At 35.2% G+C, this 20,067-nt stretch overlaps 1 protein-coding gene across 2 annotated transcripts in view; it reads left to right on the top strand.

The window, feature by feature from the left end:
- The window catches only part of ACAP2 (ArfGAP with coiled-coil, ankyrin repeat and PH domains 2), a 139,918-nt gene that overhangs the window by 37,118 nt on the left and 82,733 nt on the right, over positions 1–20,067 (top strand). For both annotated transcript variants that reach the window (XM_027582805.1, XM_027582803.2), the window contains exons 2-4: positions 7,211–7,268; positions 16,727–16,846; positions 17,628–17,681. In XM_027582805.1, the coding sequence (XP_027438606.1) occupies positions 7,211–7,268; positions 16,727–16,846; positions 17,628–17,681 (232 nt within the window). The remainder of the gene's footprint in view (positions 1–7,210; positions 7,269–16,726; positions 16,847–17,627; positions 17,682–20,067) is intronic.

Raw genomic sequence — 20,067 nt, 5'->3', positions numbered from 1 at the left:
ACAGTGTTCTTTCCTCATAGATATCTACTTTCCCCCTGTTAGGAACCATGAAGTTTACAGTGCTCTCTTCTCCCTAAATGTATTGACCATGACATACCACTGATATGATAAGGATTGCAGTTTAACTGCTTTGGTTAAATATTTTAATTCTTTAAACAGTGATGGTAACTATTTTATTTTCCTATCATGTCAAAACCTACTGCAGTGATAAGATTCAGTCTTTTAGAAAAGGTGGCTTAATATTGTTATGTAATAAACATACATTCAGAGCCTTAATACTTCTTTGTATTGATTGCAGAGTTAGCTCTGTTTGTTCTTAGACGAGTCAGACAGAAGTGTCCTTGATGACCTTGGAAAATAAAGTGGATTTTCAAATAATATCCTGTCATATTGTGTAGCACTGTGGCCCAGACTGAAATAATGAAGAAGTTAGGAAAAGTGTATTTGACATAAAATTTTTGGAAAAGGGCAAGAGTATTGAAGTGCTTAGAATTTGGACTTGCTGTTTTATTTGTTGATCATAGGCCTTTTAACGTTTTTTGCTCCTTTTTCAAACCATTTGAAATTCATGTTTGAAGTATGTGATGACTTAATCTTATTACTGCTTCTTTCCCTTTTGTTCCCATAAAATGAAAATGAAAAGAGAGCGTGTTATTTTCTTTAACATTATAGATTATTATAGCTGGCATTTATTGATTACTTACTGTCAGTCACTGTGCTAAAATTTTTATAAGTATTTTGAAATTTGTCATATAGCTCTATGGGAGAGATTGTCATTATCTGTATTTTGTAGATGAAATTGAAACACAAAGAACTTATTTGATGTTACATAGCTAGTGTAAGAAGTAAAATACTGAATTCAAACACTGACAGTTTAAAAAATTCCATTCGATTGCTTCTTAGCATAAAGGTGTTAAAGAGACCCAATTCTAAAGGACCCAGAACTTACCAACAAAGTAAGGGGTGGCCATTCACATTACAAAATGATTTAATGAGAGATTTATTTAAAAAAATTTTTTTAAAGATTTATCTGAGGGAGAGAGAGAGCACAGGCAGGGGGAAGGGCAGAGGGAGAGGGAGAAGCAGGCTCCCCACTGAGCAGGGAGCCTGATGTGGGACTCTATCCCAGGACCCTGGGATTGTGACCTGAGCTGAAGGCAGATGCTTAACAAACTGAGCCAGCCAGGCACCCCGAGAGATTTATTTTAAAAGATTTTATTTATTTATTTGTCAGAGAAAACACAAGCAGGGAGAGGGGCAGAGGCAGAGGGAGAAGCAGGCTCCCCGCCAAGCAAGGCGCCTGATGAGGGACTTGATCCCAGGACCCTGGGATTAGAACCTGAACTGAAGGCAGATGCTTAACTGACTCATCCACCCAGCATCCCAGCCCGAGAGATTTATTTTAAAAAGCAGGTTTCAGGGTATGTACTCTCTGTTTTTTCTGGTCAAAAATGCAGAGGGAACCATCTCATCTTAGAGCCACCACTAGGAGTTTTATTGTTTATTGAGTTACAGGTTGTGGGCTGTCCCTGATCCAGCCATTGTCCTTTCTTTGCCAGAATAGCCAAGCATTGCCCACAGTGGTTAAAGCTGTTGATCTGAAAGAGGAAGTTGCCTGGTGATGGTAGGTGCCATGATGGACAATATAGGCAACTCCTCCCAGTATCTAAATGGCTAATTTATATGCAACCTTTAGGAATATATTTTTTATATAAAACAAGGAATATAGGTGTTAGTTTCAAAATCAAAAGTTTCAAAATGTCTAATTCTTTAGAAGGTTGTTATGACTTAGAGCCTCAAATCCATCTTTAATTGTTTAAATACTTAATCTTTAGTATTTATGGGCTTATTAGTGATCTCGAATATCCTGTTGTTACATTTTAGATTGTATCATCATGTGACCTAGTCTCACAATTAATTCCATTTTAAGGAAATTGCCAAGGTTCACGTGGAAGTTAGCTTTTTTTTTTTTTTAGGATCTCAAATGGATGGCTACAACAATCCATCATACTTCCTGTTTCAAATAATTAGCTTTTATAAAGAGAATATAGTGCTCATATTATTCATACTATTTAGTTATTTTTATGGATCATTTTATAAAAACAGTGGTTTAGGGGTGCCTGGGTGGCTCAGTCGGTTAAGCATCTGCCTTCAGCTCAGGTCATGATCCCAGGGTTCTGGGATCCTACATCGGGCTCTTTGCTCAGTGGGGAGTTGGCTTCTCCCTCTCCCGCTGCCCCTCTGCTCTGTTTGTGCTCTCTCGCTCACTCTCTCAAATAAATAAAATCTTTTTAAGAAAAAACTCTGACTTACAAAACAAAACAGTGGTTTAAAAAAGGTTATTGCTACATCAGGGGTATGCAATTATCTGGGTAGGGAGAATTCTGTTTTTATGCTTCTCATAGAGCTTCATTTAATTCACAGCTGAAAGTGATCACCATGTGATTAGAAATGTCTCAGTGTTGGGGCACTTGGGTGGCTCAGTCAGTTGAGCATCCAACTCTTGATCTTGGTTTAGGTCTTGATCTCACGGTCATGAGTTCCAGGCCCAAGTTGGGCTCAGCGCTGGGTGTGGAGCCTACTTAAAAAAAAAAAAAAAAAGTCTCAATGTTAATACTTGCTTCTAGAATTTTTTCTATTCTAGTTTTATGTTTTTAGTTAACTGTTTTCTGAGTTGATCATAAAAAAACTGATGCATGAATAGATAAAAGAATGAAGATGTTATTAAAAGTAAAGTGACATTTTTCTGAATTATAGGCTTATTCAGCTTCTTAGAAGGTACAGCCAACCAGAACAATGTTCTAAAAATTATTTCCGTGTATGTATTTTGTATTTGAGAAAGGATTTTCATTCATGTTTTTGTATTTAATATTCATAACAAGGAGTCAGTAAACCTTTCCTGTAAGATGCCAGATAATAGTAAATATTTTAGGTTTTGTGGGCCATATAGTCTCTCTTCCTAAACTATTCAACTCTTTCATGCCATTATTGCATGTAAGCTGTCAAAGACAATATTTAAATGAATGAACTTGGCTGTGTTTCCATAAAACTTTACTTGTGGATGCTGAATTTGAATTTAATATAATTTTCTTGTCATTAAATACTCTTGTTTTTTTTCCAACCATTTAAAAATGTGAAAACCATTTTTAGCTCATGGGCTGTATAAAAACAGGTTAGGTCCAGACTTGCCTGACAGGTTGTAGTTTGCTGAACTCTGTTCCAAATAATCCTGTGAGACTTTGCTGACTATTTTCTGTTTTTTCCCCTTTCTTTTAACATTATTTTGTGTTTTGCTACTTAGTCATATATTTTCTGACATTGTTAATGTGTTTATAACTTTTAAATTTTAATAATTCAAAAAAATTTAATGATTATTAAGTTTTAAGCTATGGGGGGTAGGACCTATAATATTGGCCTCTTTAACACCTTGCACATTTATAAAAGTTATATATACTCAATAGATATTTTGGAGAGTTGAAAAGGAATAGTATCTTTCTTCCATTATTTGAAGGACTGTTGTACAGATTGTTTCATTTCACTTACTCATTTATTATACATGTTCCAGGATGGTTCTCTTGCATTATTCAATAGAAGTAATAGGGAGGCAAAACTTAGGTTAGAATGTAGGGATAAGAGAAAGGAGAGAGAGAGAGACTCTTAAGGATTGTATTCTTTGTGGCATGGTATATGCTGTGGTCAGTGATACACACAGCCCCTCATTTAACCTTTACAACTTGTTTAAGTAGGCATATCTTTACTCATTTTACAGATGAAGAAACTTAGATAAAATACTAAATAAGTGAGTGGTGGAGAATTTGAACTGAGATCATGATCTTTCCATATACTTTTCTTTTTATACTAAGGAATATTCAGTTAACTAGTTTGTCTTACACATCAGCTACTTAGCTATTACTACAAGTTGTGTGTGTGTGTGTGTCTGCTTTGCTATTACTACGAGTTTTCACACACATCTTAGATGACCAAGAACAGAGATTTTTTTTTAGAAAAGGTGAAATGTTGAATTGAAGAACCTCTAAGGTAAAGTTTCAGATTCTTTGATTATATGATTAGAGAGGGCTTTACTTTTAGATGCAGGTAAAACACATTTTTCCTTTTGTGTTTGTACCTCTCTTTAAAATGTTGTTTTACGGGACACCTGGCTGGCTCAGTTGGTGGAACATGCGGCTCTTGATCTCAGGGTTGTGAGTTTGAGCCCCACATTGGGTGTAGAGATACTTAAAAAAATAAAATCTTTATAAAAAATGTTGTTTTACAAAAGTAAATTAGTAGAATTGCACAATGAAATAAGATTGAGGAATATACATAAAGTTTCTATCAAATTGTTTACTAGAAGTCAATGATTAAATCAAATCTTAAGCTGGTCATTTCAACTAATATGCTTGAAAGAAATTGAAGATTGAGTAAAGCTAGATTAAATAAATGTTACAAGTAAATGAAGAATATTTCTGACAGAATAAATAATTGTGGAGTTTCTTTCTTGACCCAACAAACATTTTGAGTGTCTGTACTGCTATGGGGAGCTCAGATAAGTGAGAGAAGTGGACAGTGATAGAGGCATGCATGAGGTATTGTGGGGGCACAGGACAGATGTGTAATTAAGCTGGAGTGGGTGGAGGAAGAGGTTCCCAAAAGACCCTGCCTCCTGGGAAGATGATGTCTGAATTTCTTTCTTTTCCCCCTTTATTGGCTTTAAAATTTTTTAAAAATTTGTAGTTCTTGCAAATATTAAACAATCCAGAAGTGTAACTAGTAAACAGTGTAAATCCGTATTTACACTTTTTGTTCTCCAATCCTCATTTTCAAAGTTATAGGTAATAGACTGGTAAATATGCTTCTAGATTTTTCCCTGTGCATTTACCAACCGGTTTTTTTTCTCCACAAAATTGGGTTCATACTATATATAATTTTGTAACTTGCTTTTTCCCCCCACATGTAATAGTATATCACATGTCTGTTTCTATCCCAGTAGATGTAGATCAATCACATTTGAAAAACTTGCTGCCTCAAATATGGGGATGGATGGTCCCTCATTTATTTACATTATTTCCTATTTCTGGACATGTAGGTTTTCAACCTGTTACAAAGAGTGAATATTCTTATGCAGATATATTTGTTTTCTTTTATGAATTAAGTTTTATTTTTTAACCATTATTTAAAAATTTTATTTTACTTTTTTTTTTTGATGTAGTGTTCCATGATTCATTGTTTGCGTATAACACCCAGTGCTCATTGCAATACATGCCCTCCTTAATACCCATCGCCCCACCCCCTCCCCTGTGAAACCCTCAGATTGTTTCCCGGAGTCCAGAGTCTCTCATGGTTCTTCTCCCCCTCTGATTCCCCCCGTTCATTTTTCCCTTCCTTCTCCTAATGTCCTCCCTGCTATTCCTTATGTTCCACAAATAAGTGAAACCATATGATAATTAACTTTCTCTGCTCGACTTATTTCACTTAGCATAATCCCCTGCAGTCCCATCCATGTCGATGCAAATGATGGATATTCATCTTTTCTGATGGCTGAGTAATATTCCATTGTATATATGAACCACATCTTCTTTATCCATTCGTCTATTGAAGGGCATCTCGGCTCTTTCCACAGTTTGGCTATTGTGGACATTGCTGCTATGAACATTGGGGTGCCTGTGTCCCTTTCCACTACATCTGTATCTTTGGGGTAAATACCCAGTAGTGCAATTGCTGGATCATAGGGTAGCTCTATTTTTAACTTTTTGAGGAACCTCCACACTGTTTTCCAAAGTGGCTGTACCAGCTTGCATTCCCACCAACAGTGTAAGAGGTTCCCCTTTCTCCACAACCTCTCCAACATTCGTTGTTTTCTGCCTTGTTACTTTAAATGATAAGTAGCATATCTAGGCAGGTGAAAGGGAGTTAAGATTAATGTGAAGGAAAAATGTTTTCTAGGCTAAGGGAACAAATGTAATTTGAAAAACACTGCGGAAGAAAATGATACTTTTAGTTAGGGGAGAAACATTTCTGTTCCTATGCTTTGGAAGTATAGCACCTCTTGTCTTCTTGAACTTTGAACTGTATGCTAGAGTATCTTGTTTTATGGAATAGGCATCTCTTTGCTGAATAATTTATAGTTGTATAATTTTCTTATTTTGGAGATTAAAAATTTTTTTCAGTAATTGTTACCAGATAGAGAAGTAGAAATACAAGCTGATAAAAATGATTATTTGGACATTATTACATAGAGGTTAAGTATGAGTAGTTCTGGGAATAGAGCTTATATTTTAGTTATCTTTTTCTTAGTTCTGTTATGTAATTGAGAATTTCTTACTCAGGTTTCAAAATAACTTTTTGGGTGGTTAGTCCTCCACTGTTGTCCATTTGAAACAAATTTGGTTAATTCATAAAATAACTACTGGAAAGTTGCTAGTTTATCAAGTAGGTACCTGAAAATGGGATAGATGACTTAAAGTAGATGAATTGTGTTTTGTTATATCTTAACTCTTAAGTGTAAAATCTTATTATCCTTAAAAAGTTTTAGTTGCTGTTGTTTTGTTCCAAATTTCCAATTTTGGAATGTTGCCTGTAGTGTGATATCAAGTACTAATAAGTATTATAATTTTATAATTCTCCTGACAATTAAGAGGATCTAATGCCTTCTTAAAAATACATGGGAAAGAAAATGGTTCATTAAACAAGGCTGACATTTTTCTGAACTATTTATAAAAATAAAAACCTTTTCTTTTTGGTTGCCAAGGATGCTGTGTTATTTGGTTAGATGTGTTCTATTGAATAGAAATCCAAGTTTTGTTAAGGCTCAACTTTAAAAATTTTTCCTCATTAAAAAAAAAATGCTAAGTACTTCTTATTAGTGTTATTAATTTGAGTAACATGAATGCTTTGAATCAGTCAGCCTAATGTGTTCTCTCATTACCTTAAATAATAATTGTATTATCTGTTACATTGCATGTTTATGAAGTACTTATACTTCATCCTAAGGTAATTATTACTTAATGTGAAGTGTAATTTTTAAGATTCATATCTTTTTTCATTTAGAGTTATTTTCCAAGAGTAAAGTAACATTTAAACACATCTGATAACTTAGCGGGGGAGGGAGGAGGCTGGAGGGTGGATGTGGGGAGGGACTGGGGGGAGGAGGGGGGCACTTTAAAAAAAATAATAAACACATGATAACTTACTTTATATATGATTTTTCTAGGGCTGCTTTGGAAGAAGTAGAAGGAGATGTGGCAGAATTGGAACTAAAACTCGATAAGGTGAATTTTACTTTAAAAGTTTTTTAAAACATTAATTCTTATTTTCCATTAACAATGATTTGGGCCTTTAATACTAAGTGGTTCATGTTACTTTTTTTTTATCTCTATGAGGATAAATGTTATTATTATCCCAATTTTACACATGAGTAAATTGAGGCTACAGACATAAAATAGCTTATTGAAAATCTAAGGGCCAGAGCAGGAATTTGAACAGCATCTGACTTCAAAGCTAACTAGATATCCTTTATATTGTTGGAACTTTGTTTTCTTCTCCATCAAAAAGATTGCATGTATCTTTTTGATGCTTAGTGATTTTCATACATAACCTGACCATTCTTGTTTATAAATGTAGGTGTGGACACATTAAATATAAATAAAATTTAAAATACTGCTTCCATTTTTTAAAGCTAATGCCAGAAATGCTTAGTATATATTTAATAATTGATATTAAGTGGTCATATTCTATTTGAGGGTAAATGTTCATTGATTCCTATCTTCTATATTAATTATTGATCATCTTTTTTTTTTCTCTACCCAAGAAATATTGCTATAAAGCAGGAAGAAATATGAGAATGAGTAAGACATGGCTTCTGGTTTCAAGTAACCAGTAACTGTTTAGTGAAATATCTTTCTTAAAATTTATGGAGATAAATCAGATGCACATACCTGAAATACCTTTTCTGAAAATAACTTCCTACTTGTTTAATTATTATTGTAAATGGTATAGCTATGTAAAGCAGTGCTTCTCAAACTGTACTGTGCATAGGAATCACCTGGGGATCTTGTAAAAATACAGATCCTGATTTAGTAAGTCTGGGGTACCTGAGATTCTGTGTTTCTAATCAGATTCCAGGTGACACCAATGCTGTTGTTCCATGGACCGCACTTTGAATAGAAGGATATAAAATAACTAAGCTGAAGGTTTTCAAATGTTTTGAAATCATGAAATATATGTATGTATATAATGTAAATGGCATAGAGACTATATAAAGTAGTAGTATTAATTATGAATGTAAAACCAAACTTTTAGAAAATAATAGTTATTTTTGTGTTGTACTCTATAGTTTTTGAAACACTTTGATATATAGTATGTTCTTTGATTTTTACAATAATTCTGTGAGGTAGATAATACAAGTGCTATTTTTCCCATTTTATAGATGAGGATACCAAAGCCCAGAAAGTGAAGGGGACTTGCTTCAAGTCAGAGGTAGAAGAGGCAGAACCAGCGTCAGGACTCACGTTTTTATTCTTAGTTCAGTGCTCTTTTTGTGCATCACTGTACTTCTGGATCTGTACTGGGGAGCCCTTTGCCACTTGGAAATTTTTTGAGGAACACTGAAAAGCTTCTTGGCAAGTGTTTTTTAAAATTAGTGTTGTAATTTTTGGTAAGGATATTTTCAAAAATATTTTCAAATATTTCTCTTTAAAATCACATATAGGATTATTGTTGTTATTTTACCCAGAGGTATTACATTTATTTTAAACACTCTGAAATAAAGTTTTTAACCATAAGGTAGGCAACAGAAATATAGTCTTGATTTTCTGGTAGATTTATGAGAGAGTATGTAGAAGGACAAGGCTTTTTTTTTTTTTTTTTTTTAGATTTTATTTGAGAGAGAGAGTGAGACACAGAGCATGAGCAGGGGAGAGATGGAGAAGCAGGCTCAGCTCCCAGCTGAGTAAGGAGCCGACACAGGGCCTGATCCCAGGACCTTGGGATCATGACCTGAGCCAGAGGCAGATGTTTAACTGACTGAGCCACCCAGGCACCCCTGAAAGACAAGGCTTTTTAAAGAATCATAGAGTAGTCTAATCAGGATATCTATTCTTTTTGGGTAGAACTGCATGTAAATCATGTGAAACATTTTGTGTGTTCATGGGGGGGTCCTCAAAATTTGAACTATCTAAACTGATAGAATCCACTAACAGCATTTTTGTTACTGATTTTGCTTTTGTGAACAGCTCCTCCCCCCACCCCCCCACCCCCCTCTGTGTCAAATTTGGTTGGAGTTGGGAGACTGGTAGAATCTTAAAACCAAGAGATTCAAGTTTAAAACAAGTTATTCAAATATTGGCAATCAGTACTAAGCCCTTTCTAGAGTATTTATTACCCAAAGGCTAATAAGGGCATCATGGAAATTTTGACATTTAAAAAAATATTATCTTCCATCTGAATAGAAGGTCTATGTTACTTTTATGTTTCTCTAGTTTAAGATCTTGATTTCTTATAAAATGTACCTCTCCCAAATTCTTAAGTTAGTATCTATCATTTCACTTTAGAATTTTGAGGAGTTAGCACAGAGAGGAGAACCAGAGGGGAGGAAGAAATGGTTATTATTAAAGGTGGAGGCACTGAAGGACTAGTGGAGGGGAGGGGTTGCCCAAGATTAGTTTAGTGATTTCATAACTTTGTGCAAGGCAAATTCCAGCTGTAATATCATTGTAAATCATGCCACCAACAGGTTAAACTAGCTTGATGACTTCTTTTATTTATTTTGCTTATAATATGTTACCAATAGTTACACTCGTTGTGGACAATAATGCTTTATGAGTGGCATTGTTCTGCTGGGTCCAATGATTTGTCCATTCTGCCAGGCATTCTGGCATTGACAGCACCGTAGAGCATCATGATGGCCGTCTAGATGTAATTTCTGTATCTGGTGTATCTTCTCACTGGAATGCTTGTTCCCTCTCTGGTGAGCAGATCCTCTTTAAATCACAGCTCAAGTACTACCAAACTGAGGTTCTTTTTCTTGTATTGCATTCTTTGTTGCACACACTTCCATTTAAATTATTAAAATATTATTGTAGTTTTTGGATTGTAGCATGGTCTAATGGTTAAGAACACAAAGCCTGGAGTAAGACTGCCTTCATTTGAATCTGGCTCTACCACTTACTAAGCTGTTTGGCGTTGGGCAAGTTCCTCAACCTTCCTATGCCTCAGTTTCTTCATCTCCAAAAAGTAAAATTAGAGTTTCTGTCTCGTAGGGTTATTATGAGAATAAGGTGCTTTAGTATATGTTAGTGCTTAGCATGGTTCTTAGCACATGTTAAGTTCTAAATAAATGGTAATGATGGTGTCTCTTCAACAGATTATTAGCTCCTTGAAGACAGTCTTTGAAGAAAAAGGAAAACCCTCATTTGATGCACACCATGTATCAAGTGCTAAGTTTTACTTATATTATCTCCAACTGTCACAACAATGTTGCAAAGTTGGTATTATACCCAATTTGCCCGTGAGAAAAATGAGACTTAGAGAGGTTGTTATTTACTCAAGGACAGTCAACCGATAAGTTGTTTATATTCTCATCACCTGGAAAAGCGCCTATGACATACATATCACTTAGTACCAAAGAACTTTTGAATGAATTGGGGCTACTAGCTTGATAATTTTGACTAACTTGACATATACTCTTGGGTAAGAATCTTCCCTCTTTGTAGGCTTCTGTTATTCAGTTATACCTGTCCTCAGTGTCATCTACTAAGGATTTTGCTAGCTGGCATAGTTTCTATCATCAAGTCAGTCCTTCCTCCTGCATAGCTGCAGTGTATGTGTGGCTCAGCTATATGTCAGTTCCATTCTGTCTCCAGCTCCTGTGATAGTGGCCTCTATTCTAATTCTGATACCTGTTTCCATGGTCAGAGCTCTGCCTTACCATTCAGAGTTCTCATGTCGGAAATCTGGAATGCGGATCTCTTACTTTCTTACCTGAGACTCTAGTCTTTCCAGTTCTCATTTCACTCCACTTCTGTTCTTCAAGCTTAGCTAGCCCTCTAGTCTTTCAGCCTATAAACTTCTGATATTTTAGACATTTTAAACTCCCCTTTCAGTGCAATTTTGCGGGGGGGGAGTAATTTTTGGAGATAAAATTCACCGGACATAAAATTCATCATTTTAAAGTGTACAGTTCAGTGTTTCCAGTGTATTCACACTATTGTGCAACCCTCACCACTGTCTAATTCCAGTGCATTTCCATTACCTTAAAGAGAAATCCTGTACCTGTTGGCAGTCACTCCCAATTCACCTCTCCCTACATCCTCTGGCAACCACTAATCTACTGTGTCTGTATGGGTTTGCCTATTTTGAACATTTCATATAAATGGAATCATAATTTGTCCTTTTGTGACTAGCTTCTTTCACTTAGCATGATGTTTTTAAGGTTCATCAGTACATGTTGTAACATGTTCCAGTATTTCCTTTTATGCCTTTGTGTGGATAGACCACATTTTATTTATCCCTTCATCACTTGATGGACATTTGGGTTATTTCCACTTTTTGGCTAGTATGAATAATACTGCTATGAACCCTTTTAGTCTACTCTTAATTTTATTCCATCATATTTTTCTTCTGGATGCCTTCATTTCCCTTCCATAAAACCTACTCCATAGAATTCTCACTATATTAGTCTAATCATCTGTATTCTCTGTGTCATATCTGGGCTGTAAAGCCCTGTAGGAGAAGTTACACAATTGTTTGGTGAAATCAACTGGTGGAGTTACACATTCCTGGAATTCTTGATATAAAACAAATTTTCCAAGACTTATTCAGGTTATCTTGTTATCTCTAACAGCTGTTATGCTTCTGTTTTCTCATGATTTATCACTTTGTTCTTCTTTCTTAATAGATGACTTTGACTCTATCTTCCTTTTGGTGGAACATTTTTATTTCTTGCTCCTAATCTAGAAATTTAGACTATGCCCTTCTCTTTTTCCACTTTTCCTCCCATTTGAGTGATAAAAGTATCCCTTTTCCTATGTAATTCCAAACTCTTAACTTCTCAGGACTTTGCTTTAGCCATCTTTCTTCTTTTCTTTCTCTACCACCTCTTCATTTTAAGTAGAAAGTGTTCAAGTTTCCCTGGAACAAAAACAAAATAAGAGAGAAAACCAAAAGCAAACAAGAAAATTCTGACAAGGAAATATAAATCTTTAGTAATTACCATGTGCCAGTAATGGTTTGTGCTAAGATCTTTAAGTGCATTATCTTAATTCTTTTATAGTAATCTTGCATGGTTTGGTACCATTGTGATCATTTCAGACAGAAGAAACTTAAGATTACTGAGGTTAAGCTCACTCAGAATCATTTAGATGGTTAAGTACAGCAGCAGGATTTGAACCTAAACTGACTGAGCCCAGAACCCTATGTTTTTAACCATGATGATGTTATATTACCAACCTCTCTCTTTCAGCTATCATGGAACCTTTTAATTTAATTATTTTAAAGTTGTTTAATTTGCTGAATAATACCTCCTATGTGATACAGATTTCAAAGACACAAAAGTGTGTACCCAATGAAAAATTGGTAACCCTCTAATCTCTTTCCTAAAGGAGAACACTTGTGTCCTTCCAGAAATTTTCTAGGCATATAAAAGATTATAAATATTTGTCTTCTTCTCTCCCAGTACAACAAAAATATTAACACTGTTCTACATTTTGCCTTTTGAAAAACTACATCTTGGATTTGGGTTTCTGTTATTAATTATTGAGCTGCCTCATTCTTTTTAATGGCTGAATTGTATTTCATTGTATGGATATATCATAATTTATCCAGTTGCCTACTGATGGACACTTAGATTGCTACCTGTATTTTACTGTGGCTGCAGTGTATGACTTCACATGTGTGTCATGTGGTTTAGGTGAACATATAACTTTATAATACTTTTCTAAAAGTGGAATTGCTAGAGTAGAGGGTATGTGTTTAAAATTTTGATAGCTCTTGCTAAGTTGCCTTACATAGAAATTGTACCAGTTTACATCTCCCCCATAAATGTGTAAGAGTACCTGTTTCCCCATACCTACCCTCTCTAAAATAGCAAGTTAATAAACTTTATAATCTTTGCTATTATGTAAAAAAAACAGTAATTTACTCTTTGTAAAAGAGTAAAATATTCTTTTACTATGAGTGAGATTGAATTTTTTTTTTCATGGGCATAGTATGTCTTTGAATTTTCTTTACTGGGTATTATCTGTACATAATCTGTTGGCTATTATTTTTGTAGTGGCTGGTTTGATTTTCAGAAATGATTTGTATCCTCTTCTTATAGCAGGGAAATTAGTCCCTTATGATTTGTTACTAATATTGTTTTCCCATATTATTGTCTTTTGACTAAGTTTTTTTTCCCCTAATAAAAATGTTTTATTTATTTATTTTTAAATAGACTCCATGCCCCAGGGTAGAGCCAAATGCGGGGCTTGAACTCATGACCCTGAGATCAAAGACCTGAGCTGAGATCAAGAGTTGGACACCTAACCAACTGAGCCACCCAGACGCCCTGAAATTTTTATTTTTTTGTAGTTGAGTTGATTTCTTTCTTCTATGACTTCTGAGTTTTGCAACTTTCTCAAAAAGACTTTTCTTACTTTGGGATTATAAAAAATATTACCTCCTGTTTTAGTTTTCTGATTTAATATTTCATGTTTAAATCTTTATTCCATCTGAAATTAATTGGAGTGTTTGGAATTCAACTTAGTTTCTTTTTTTCTTTTTTCCCCTTTAGATGCTAATGTCCCTATGTCATTTATTGAATCACTTTTCCCCCTACTGGCTAGAAGGTTACTTTAATCAAGTACTGCATATTTGTATTGGTTTCTTTTTTTTTTTTTAATTTTTTTTTTAAGGTTTTCATTGATTTGACAGAGAGATAGAGAGCACAAGTAGGCCGAGTGGCAGGCAGAGGGAGAAGGAGAAGCAGGCTCTCCGCTGAGCAGGGAGCCTGACGCGGGACTCAATCCCAGGACCCTGGGATCATGACCCTAGCCAAAGGCAGCCGCTTAACCGACTGAGTCACCCAGGCACCCCTGTATCAGTTTCTTGACTCCATATTCTGTTCCAATGAAAACGTTTGTCTGTTCATGTCCATTACCAGAATTGTCATTACTATACTTGTATAATACATTTTAATAATATATAAGGCTAATGTTCCCATCACATTGCTCATTTTCAGTTATTTTCCCTCTTCTTGCATGTTGGTTATTCCATATGAATTTTAGAATTAGTTTTTCTGGTTTTTAAGACATTATTTTTTGTAATTTTCTCTTTATTTGTAATTTTCAAACTGTTTAAAAGACTGATCTCTGCCAGCATTTCTTGTAGTGAGTGTTTTGGAATGTTGTTTCTATGAGCATATTTCCTCTGAAGAGAATTCTATGCTAAATATTTTTGAGAAATGCTACATATTATACTCCTCTAGGATTCACAACACCCATGAGTATATCAAAAGCTCTTTAAAGTTCAGCAATAAAGAAATCCGTTTATCTCTTTGAACCCAGAGTTTGCCAGATTTATTTTGTCACAGGATCCTTATTTTGGTATAGGATGTTCCTGTAGGATATTCTGTAGAATATATTTGGGAAATATTGATCTATCATCATGTCTTCCTTCATCTACAGTTCATAACTCCTGTAATCTGGCTAACAGCCCCCCAGTCAGTTTCTCTTACAATTATTCTTGCCAAGGATGCTGGTGACTTTGTCACTAAGCTCAATAGAAATTTTTAAAGTCTTTTTTAAAATTTGACTTTATGGATTTTCAGCCTATTCATCATCCATCTTTTGATACTTTGTTCTTTTTTTTACTTTGGTGAAATGATTCTCTTGCTTTTCCTCCTACTTTTCCTCTTCCTCTTTTGTTTCCGCTGTGAGGTTTTCACGCTGCATGCTCTGCCCCTGCTTTCTGTCTAGGATGTAGCACTGCAGCACTGATATAACTATATATATGCTGATGACTCCTCTGTGTGTATCTACAGCACATGCCTCTTTTTTGAGTTTCAAACATCTGTTTTCACGTGTTTGATCAGCTTTCCACTTGGCTTAATATCACAGGCCCATCTAGTTCAGGGCCACCTCACAGGCCTAACACAGTGAAAACAAGTCTTTTGCTGGCCAGTTCAATGTGTCTTTGTGTGAATTAGCAGATGTAGCCCATGGCAAGCAGAGCTCAGGCTGGATTTCAGCTCCTATTTTTTTTCCCTTGGTGGGACACAGTCTACATAACTGTACTACATAAGGGTACTTGACTGTAATTCTTGTATATGTCTCTCCATTTCTCTCCCTGCTTACTGCCTTAATTCAGCCTGTCATGGTATTTGGTCTAATCCTCTTATCTTTATTCTTTCTATTTCCCTGTCTTTACTTTTTCTCCTTTTAGGTCATCATTCTAAGATGGAACTCTGGTGAACTCACCAATTAGTGTCTTCACTTGTTTCCTGTTTCCTTTCATACAAAATGTGAACATTTTAGCATTGCACATAAAGGCTTGTCCTGATCTGGCCCTTGCATACATTTTCCAACATCACGCCTTTAATGCCCCACATTTTCACCCTGCACTAAGCTACTTAGTGCCTCTGGTTTGCCCTGCCCAGGTAGGTTCTGGGCCTTACTTAGTACATGCTCTTCCTAGAGTAGTATCTTCCCATTACTCTTGTCTGATTGGCTAATTTTTGTTGGTCTTCAGGACTTTTCTTAAGTGTTCTTTACCAGGAATCCTTCCCTGATGCCCATGGTCCTGGTTAGATGTCCTTCCTTTGTTTGATCATGTGTGGTTTTGTCATGCATAGCAGTTGTGTTTGTGCCGTACAGAATTTATCTGCTTGTCTACTGGTTAGAATTAGAGCTTCTGAGAGCTGACATTATGTTTTTAATTTCTGTTCTTCTAGGCCCTAGGGTAACAGTTTTAAATTATACTCTTGAGATCCTTTAGATGTTTTCTAAAGTTGTTTTTTTTTTTGCTCTTTACCCTCTTCTTGGTGCCCCCACCATTACCCTCTCAGCATCCTTCCTTTATCCACTTTTTAAAAATGTATGTATTCACCCAAGATTTTATTTGTTTAAAGAAAGTGTTCTGTGTTTGAATGAAAGGAGAAAAATAAGGAACAGAAAAGAGAAAGGAGGGGAGGAAAAGAATTATAGAGAAAGAAAGATGAAACAAAGTCTAAATTTTAAGACTAGCACAATGCCTAAAATAGTGGACATTGGCGAAATATGGTTGATTAATCAATTCAGATGTTTGTGTTCATAGATTGACACTGAAATGCCTAGCATGACTAACCCAACATACCAGTTTACTCCTCTTTCCTCCAACATACCACAGGTTTTGGGGTTTTTTTTAAGTATTTTTTTAGCATACTGATTGTTCTGCCTGAACTTCCCTGTTCTTTCTTCTAGGAGGTGCTTAATAAATTTTTATGGAGTTATGGAATTGAATTTGACTTGATAAAATTATTTGTTGTTGTTACCATACCACCTGTGGGTCCTAAAGGGTCAACTTTTTTTGGTACAACTCTCCTATGAATTTACTTTGTAAGTCAGAGTTAAAAAGAGTAATTTCAGTTAGTCTATTTTGGCTTTATTGATGAACCATAATTTATCTTAACTAGGCTAACTCATGTTAGCTGTTGCTAACACTTGTACAATAATTTGTGTAATTATTTTCAACCTGATGTAATGTTTTTCTTTTTCAGCTTGTGAAACTTTGTATTGTGATGATTGATACCGGAAAGGCCTTTTGTGTTGCAAATAAACAGTTCATGAATGGGATTCGAGACCTGGCACAGTATTCTAGTAATGATGCTGTAGTTGAGGTTAGTATTATTAAAATTAGTTAATATGATAAGTTCAACAAAATGTTAAAGAACTATGCACCCATTTACCATATTAGTAGTTATAGTGGTCCTTAAAGTTAGGAGTAGAAAAGCTATCACCTACTGGTGTTGTATAATCTTGTTTTCTAAGTGTAGTTAGAAGTTGATGGTTGATTTCATTGTGAATATAAGTTTACTTCTGCTAGGTGAGCTGAATCTTCTACAAGAGGACCTGAGTAGGGAGAGGAGGACTATCCTTGCTAGTAGGAGCTTATAGGGCAAGCAGAGAGCATTTAAATCTTAAGAATAGTATCTAACTCTATGTATGAGGTTGCATAGGAAAATTCTTGTCAGCTAGCTGTGCTGGGTTAACTTAGACCACTTGCTATACTATGTGGTATTAACGATATTTCTTCCATGAGGAATAATAGCTGGTTAGGTAATGGGTGTGCTTTGATGATGAGTTGGTTCATGGATGTCTAAATGGGCACAGTCTTGATACACTCAATTTTACCTTTAGGTTTATATGTGCCATTATTATTTGTTAGCCTACGCCTGTAGATATGACAGTACTAATTCTTTGACTATCCTACCACATGTACACTGGTCCTCTTTGCAGAGCATGCCCCTGACGCAGTGCCATGAAATCATCCTCGGAAGTAAATGTTATTGTTTACAGTGTAACTAGATGTTTCTGTCAGAAATGCAGAAGTAACATTTTTGTGACCTATTTTCATGGCTCTTAAATGACTTGGTTTTTCTTTTGGTTTCTTTCTCATAGACAAGTTTGACCAAGTTTTCTGACAGTCTTCAAGAAATGATAAATTTTCACACAGTAAGTGTCAGTAAGTAGGTATTAGTATGAGCATGTAAATGTGTAGTACTTTCCATGAATGGTGGTATTTTATAAAATTACTTAAGTTGTAATTCAGTAACTTTGATTTGCCAACTGTTTAGTTGGTCGATCTAAAATGTGTGTGTGTGTATGAGAGAGAGACATTTTATTTCTCATTCTAATATAGTGAACTTAATGAAGTATATACCCATAAAAGTTATTTTTTTTGTTTAAGTTGTGCCTTTGTGAGTTTTTAAGGAATTATTTAAAATAAGAATGAAGAAGTAAAAGCCATTATTCTAAATTTAGCTATTTCTTTTAAGATACACAAATATATCCCCTTTGTCTCTAATCAGTTGCCAGGATTAAAGACTGCTGTATTCCTTGAGCTATTTATATGTGCATTTAAGATTTGAAGACTTTTATTCTAGTTATTCATGAGGGCAAAAGATGCTGTTTTTTTCTGTTTTCCTTTGCTAAGAACATTTCTCTTTATGATTCTAACCAGGGCAATAAAACCTAAAATCAGAATAAGAAAAAAAACCAAAAGATTTAAGGGCTTTTATCCCTCAAGAATGAGGGATAGATACTACTTTTAGAATGTCAGGAAATTCCTTTATAAATTTTGTAAAAGTTTACTGAAAATGTAGTAGCTTGTAAATTATATACTTCTTTTAAAAACAATTTTTATTGATGTATAATTGACATATTAGTTTCATGTGTATAGTGATTCCATGTAATGATTCTATATTTGCCTATATTGCAAAATGATTACCACAGTAAATTTCACTTAACATGTATCAGCACATATAGTTACAAACTTTTTTTCTTGTGATGAGAACTTTCAAGACCCACTCTCCTACCTACTTTCAAATATGCAGTACGGTATTATTATTATTTTTTAGAAGATTTTATTCATTTATTTATTTATTTGAGGGTAGGGGAGGAGCAAAGGGAGAGGCATAGGCAGACTCCGCAGTGAGCTCAGAGCCAGACGTGAGATCATGACCTGAGCTGAAATCAGGAGTCGGCTGCTTAACTGACTAAGCCACCCAGGCGCCCCTGCAGTACAGTATTATTAACTATAGTCATCATACTGTACAATATGTTCCCGCAGCATAGTCACTTTATAACTAGAAATTTACACCTTTTGACCCCCATCACCCCCACCCCTGCCTCAGGCAGCCACCAGACCCGTCTGTTCTCCATATCCTTAAGCTTGTTTTTTTGTTGTTGTTGTTTTAAAAATTTTACATCTGAGTGCAATCATACAGTATTTATCTTTTTCTCTCTGGCTTATTTCACTTAGCATAATGCCTGTAAGGTCCATCCATTTTGTTGCAAATGGCAGGAGTTCATTAATTTTTATGACTGAGTAGTACTGCATTGTATGTGTATCTGTATATATACACACATCTATATCTTCTTTATCCGTTCATCCAGTGATGGACATGGAGGTTGTTTCCATGTCTTGGCTAGTGTAAATGATGCTGCTATGAACATGGGGGTGCAGATATCTTTTCAAGTTAGTGTTTTCACTTTTTTCCCATAATACCCAGAAGTGGAAGTGCTGGATCATACGGTATTCTAATTTTATTTTTTTTGAGAAACTTCCATACTGTTTTCATAGTGGCTGCACCAGTTTGCATTGCCACCAATAGTGCAAGAGGGTTCCCCTTTCTCTGTAATCTCATCAACATTTGTTATTTCTTGTCTTTTTTTTTGTTTTTTTTTTTTTAAAGATTTTATTTATTTGATACAGAGAGAGAGAGAGCACAAGCAGGGGGAACAGCAGAGGGAGAGGGAGGGAAAAGCAGACTCCCCACTGAGCAGGGAGCTCAATATGGGGCTCAATCCCAGGACCCTGGGATCATGACCTGAGACGAAGGCAGACACTTAATGACTGAGCCACCCAGGTGCCCTGTTTTGTTTTGTTTTGTTTTGTTTTTCCTTGTCCTTTTGATAATAGTCATTCTAACAGGGATGAGGTGGTATCTCATTGCATTTTGATTTACATTTATTTCCCTGATGATTAGTGATGTAGAACATCTCTTCATTTATCAACCATCTGCATGTTTTCTTTGGAAACATATTTATTCTGACCCTCTGCTATTGAGTTGTATGAGGTTTTTTTTTAATTTTAATATTAACCCCTTATCAGATATATGATTTGCAAATATTTTCTGCCATCCGGTAAGTTCCTTTTTTACTTTGTTGGTTGGTTTCCTTTGTAGGGCAGAAACTTTTTAGTTTGATGTAGTCCCAGTTGTTTATTTTTGTTTTTGTTACCTTTGTTTTGGTGTCAAATCCAAAAAATCATTGCCAAGACATGTCAAGGAGCTTACTGTCTGTGTTTTCTTCTAGGAGTTTTACGGGCTCTGGGTCT

Source organism: Zalophus californianus, chromosome 1 (assembly GCF_009762305.2).
Source record: "Zalophus californianus isolate mZalCal1 chromosome 1, mZalCal1.pri.v2, whole genome shotgun sequence".
NCBI lineage: Eukaryota > Metazoa > Chordata > Mammalia > Carnivora > Otariidae > Zalophus > Zalophus californianus.
Note: the sequence above shows the minus strand (reverse complement) of the source record. Positions and strands in the feature narration are given on the sequence as shown.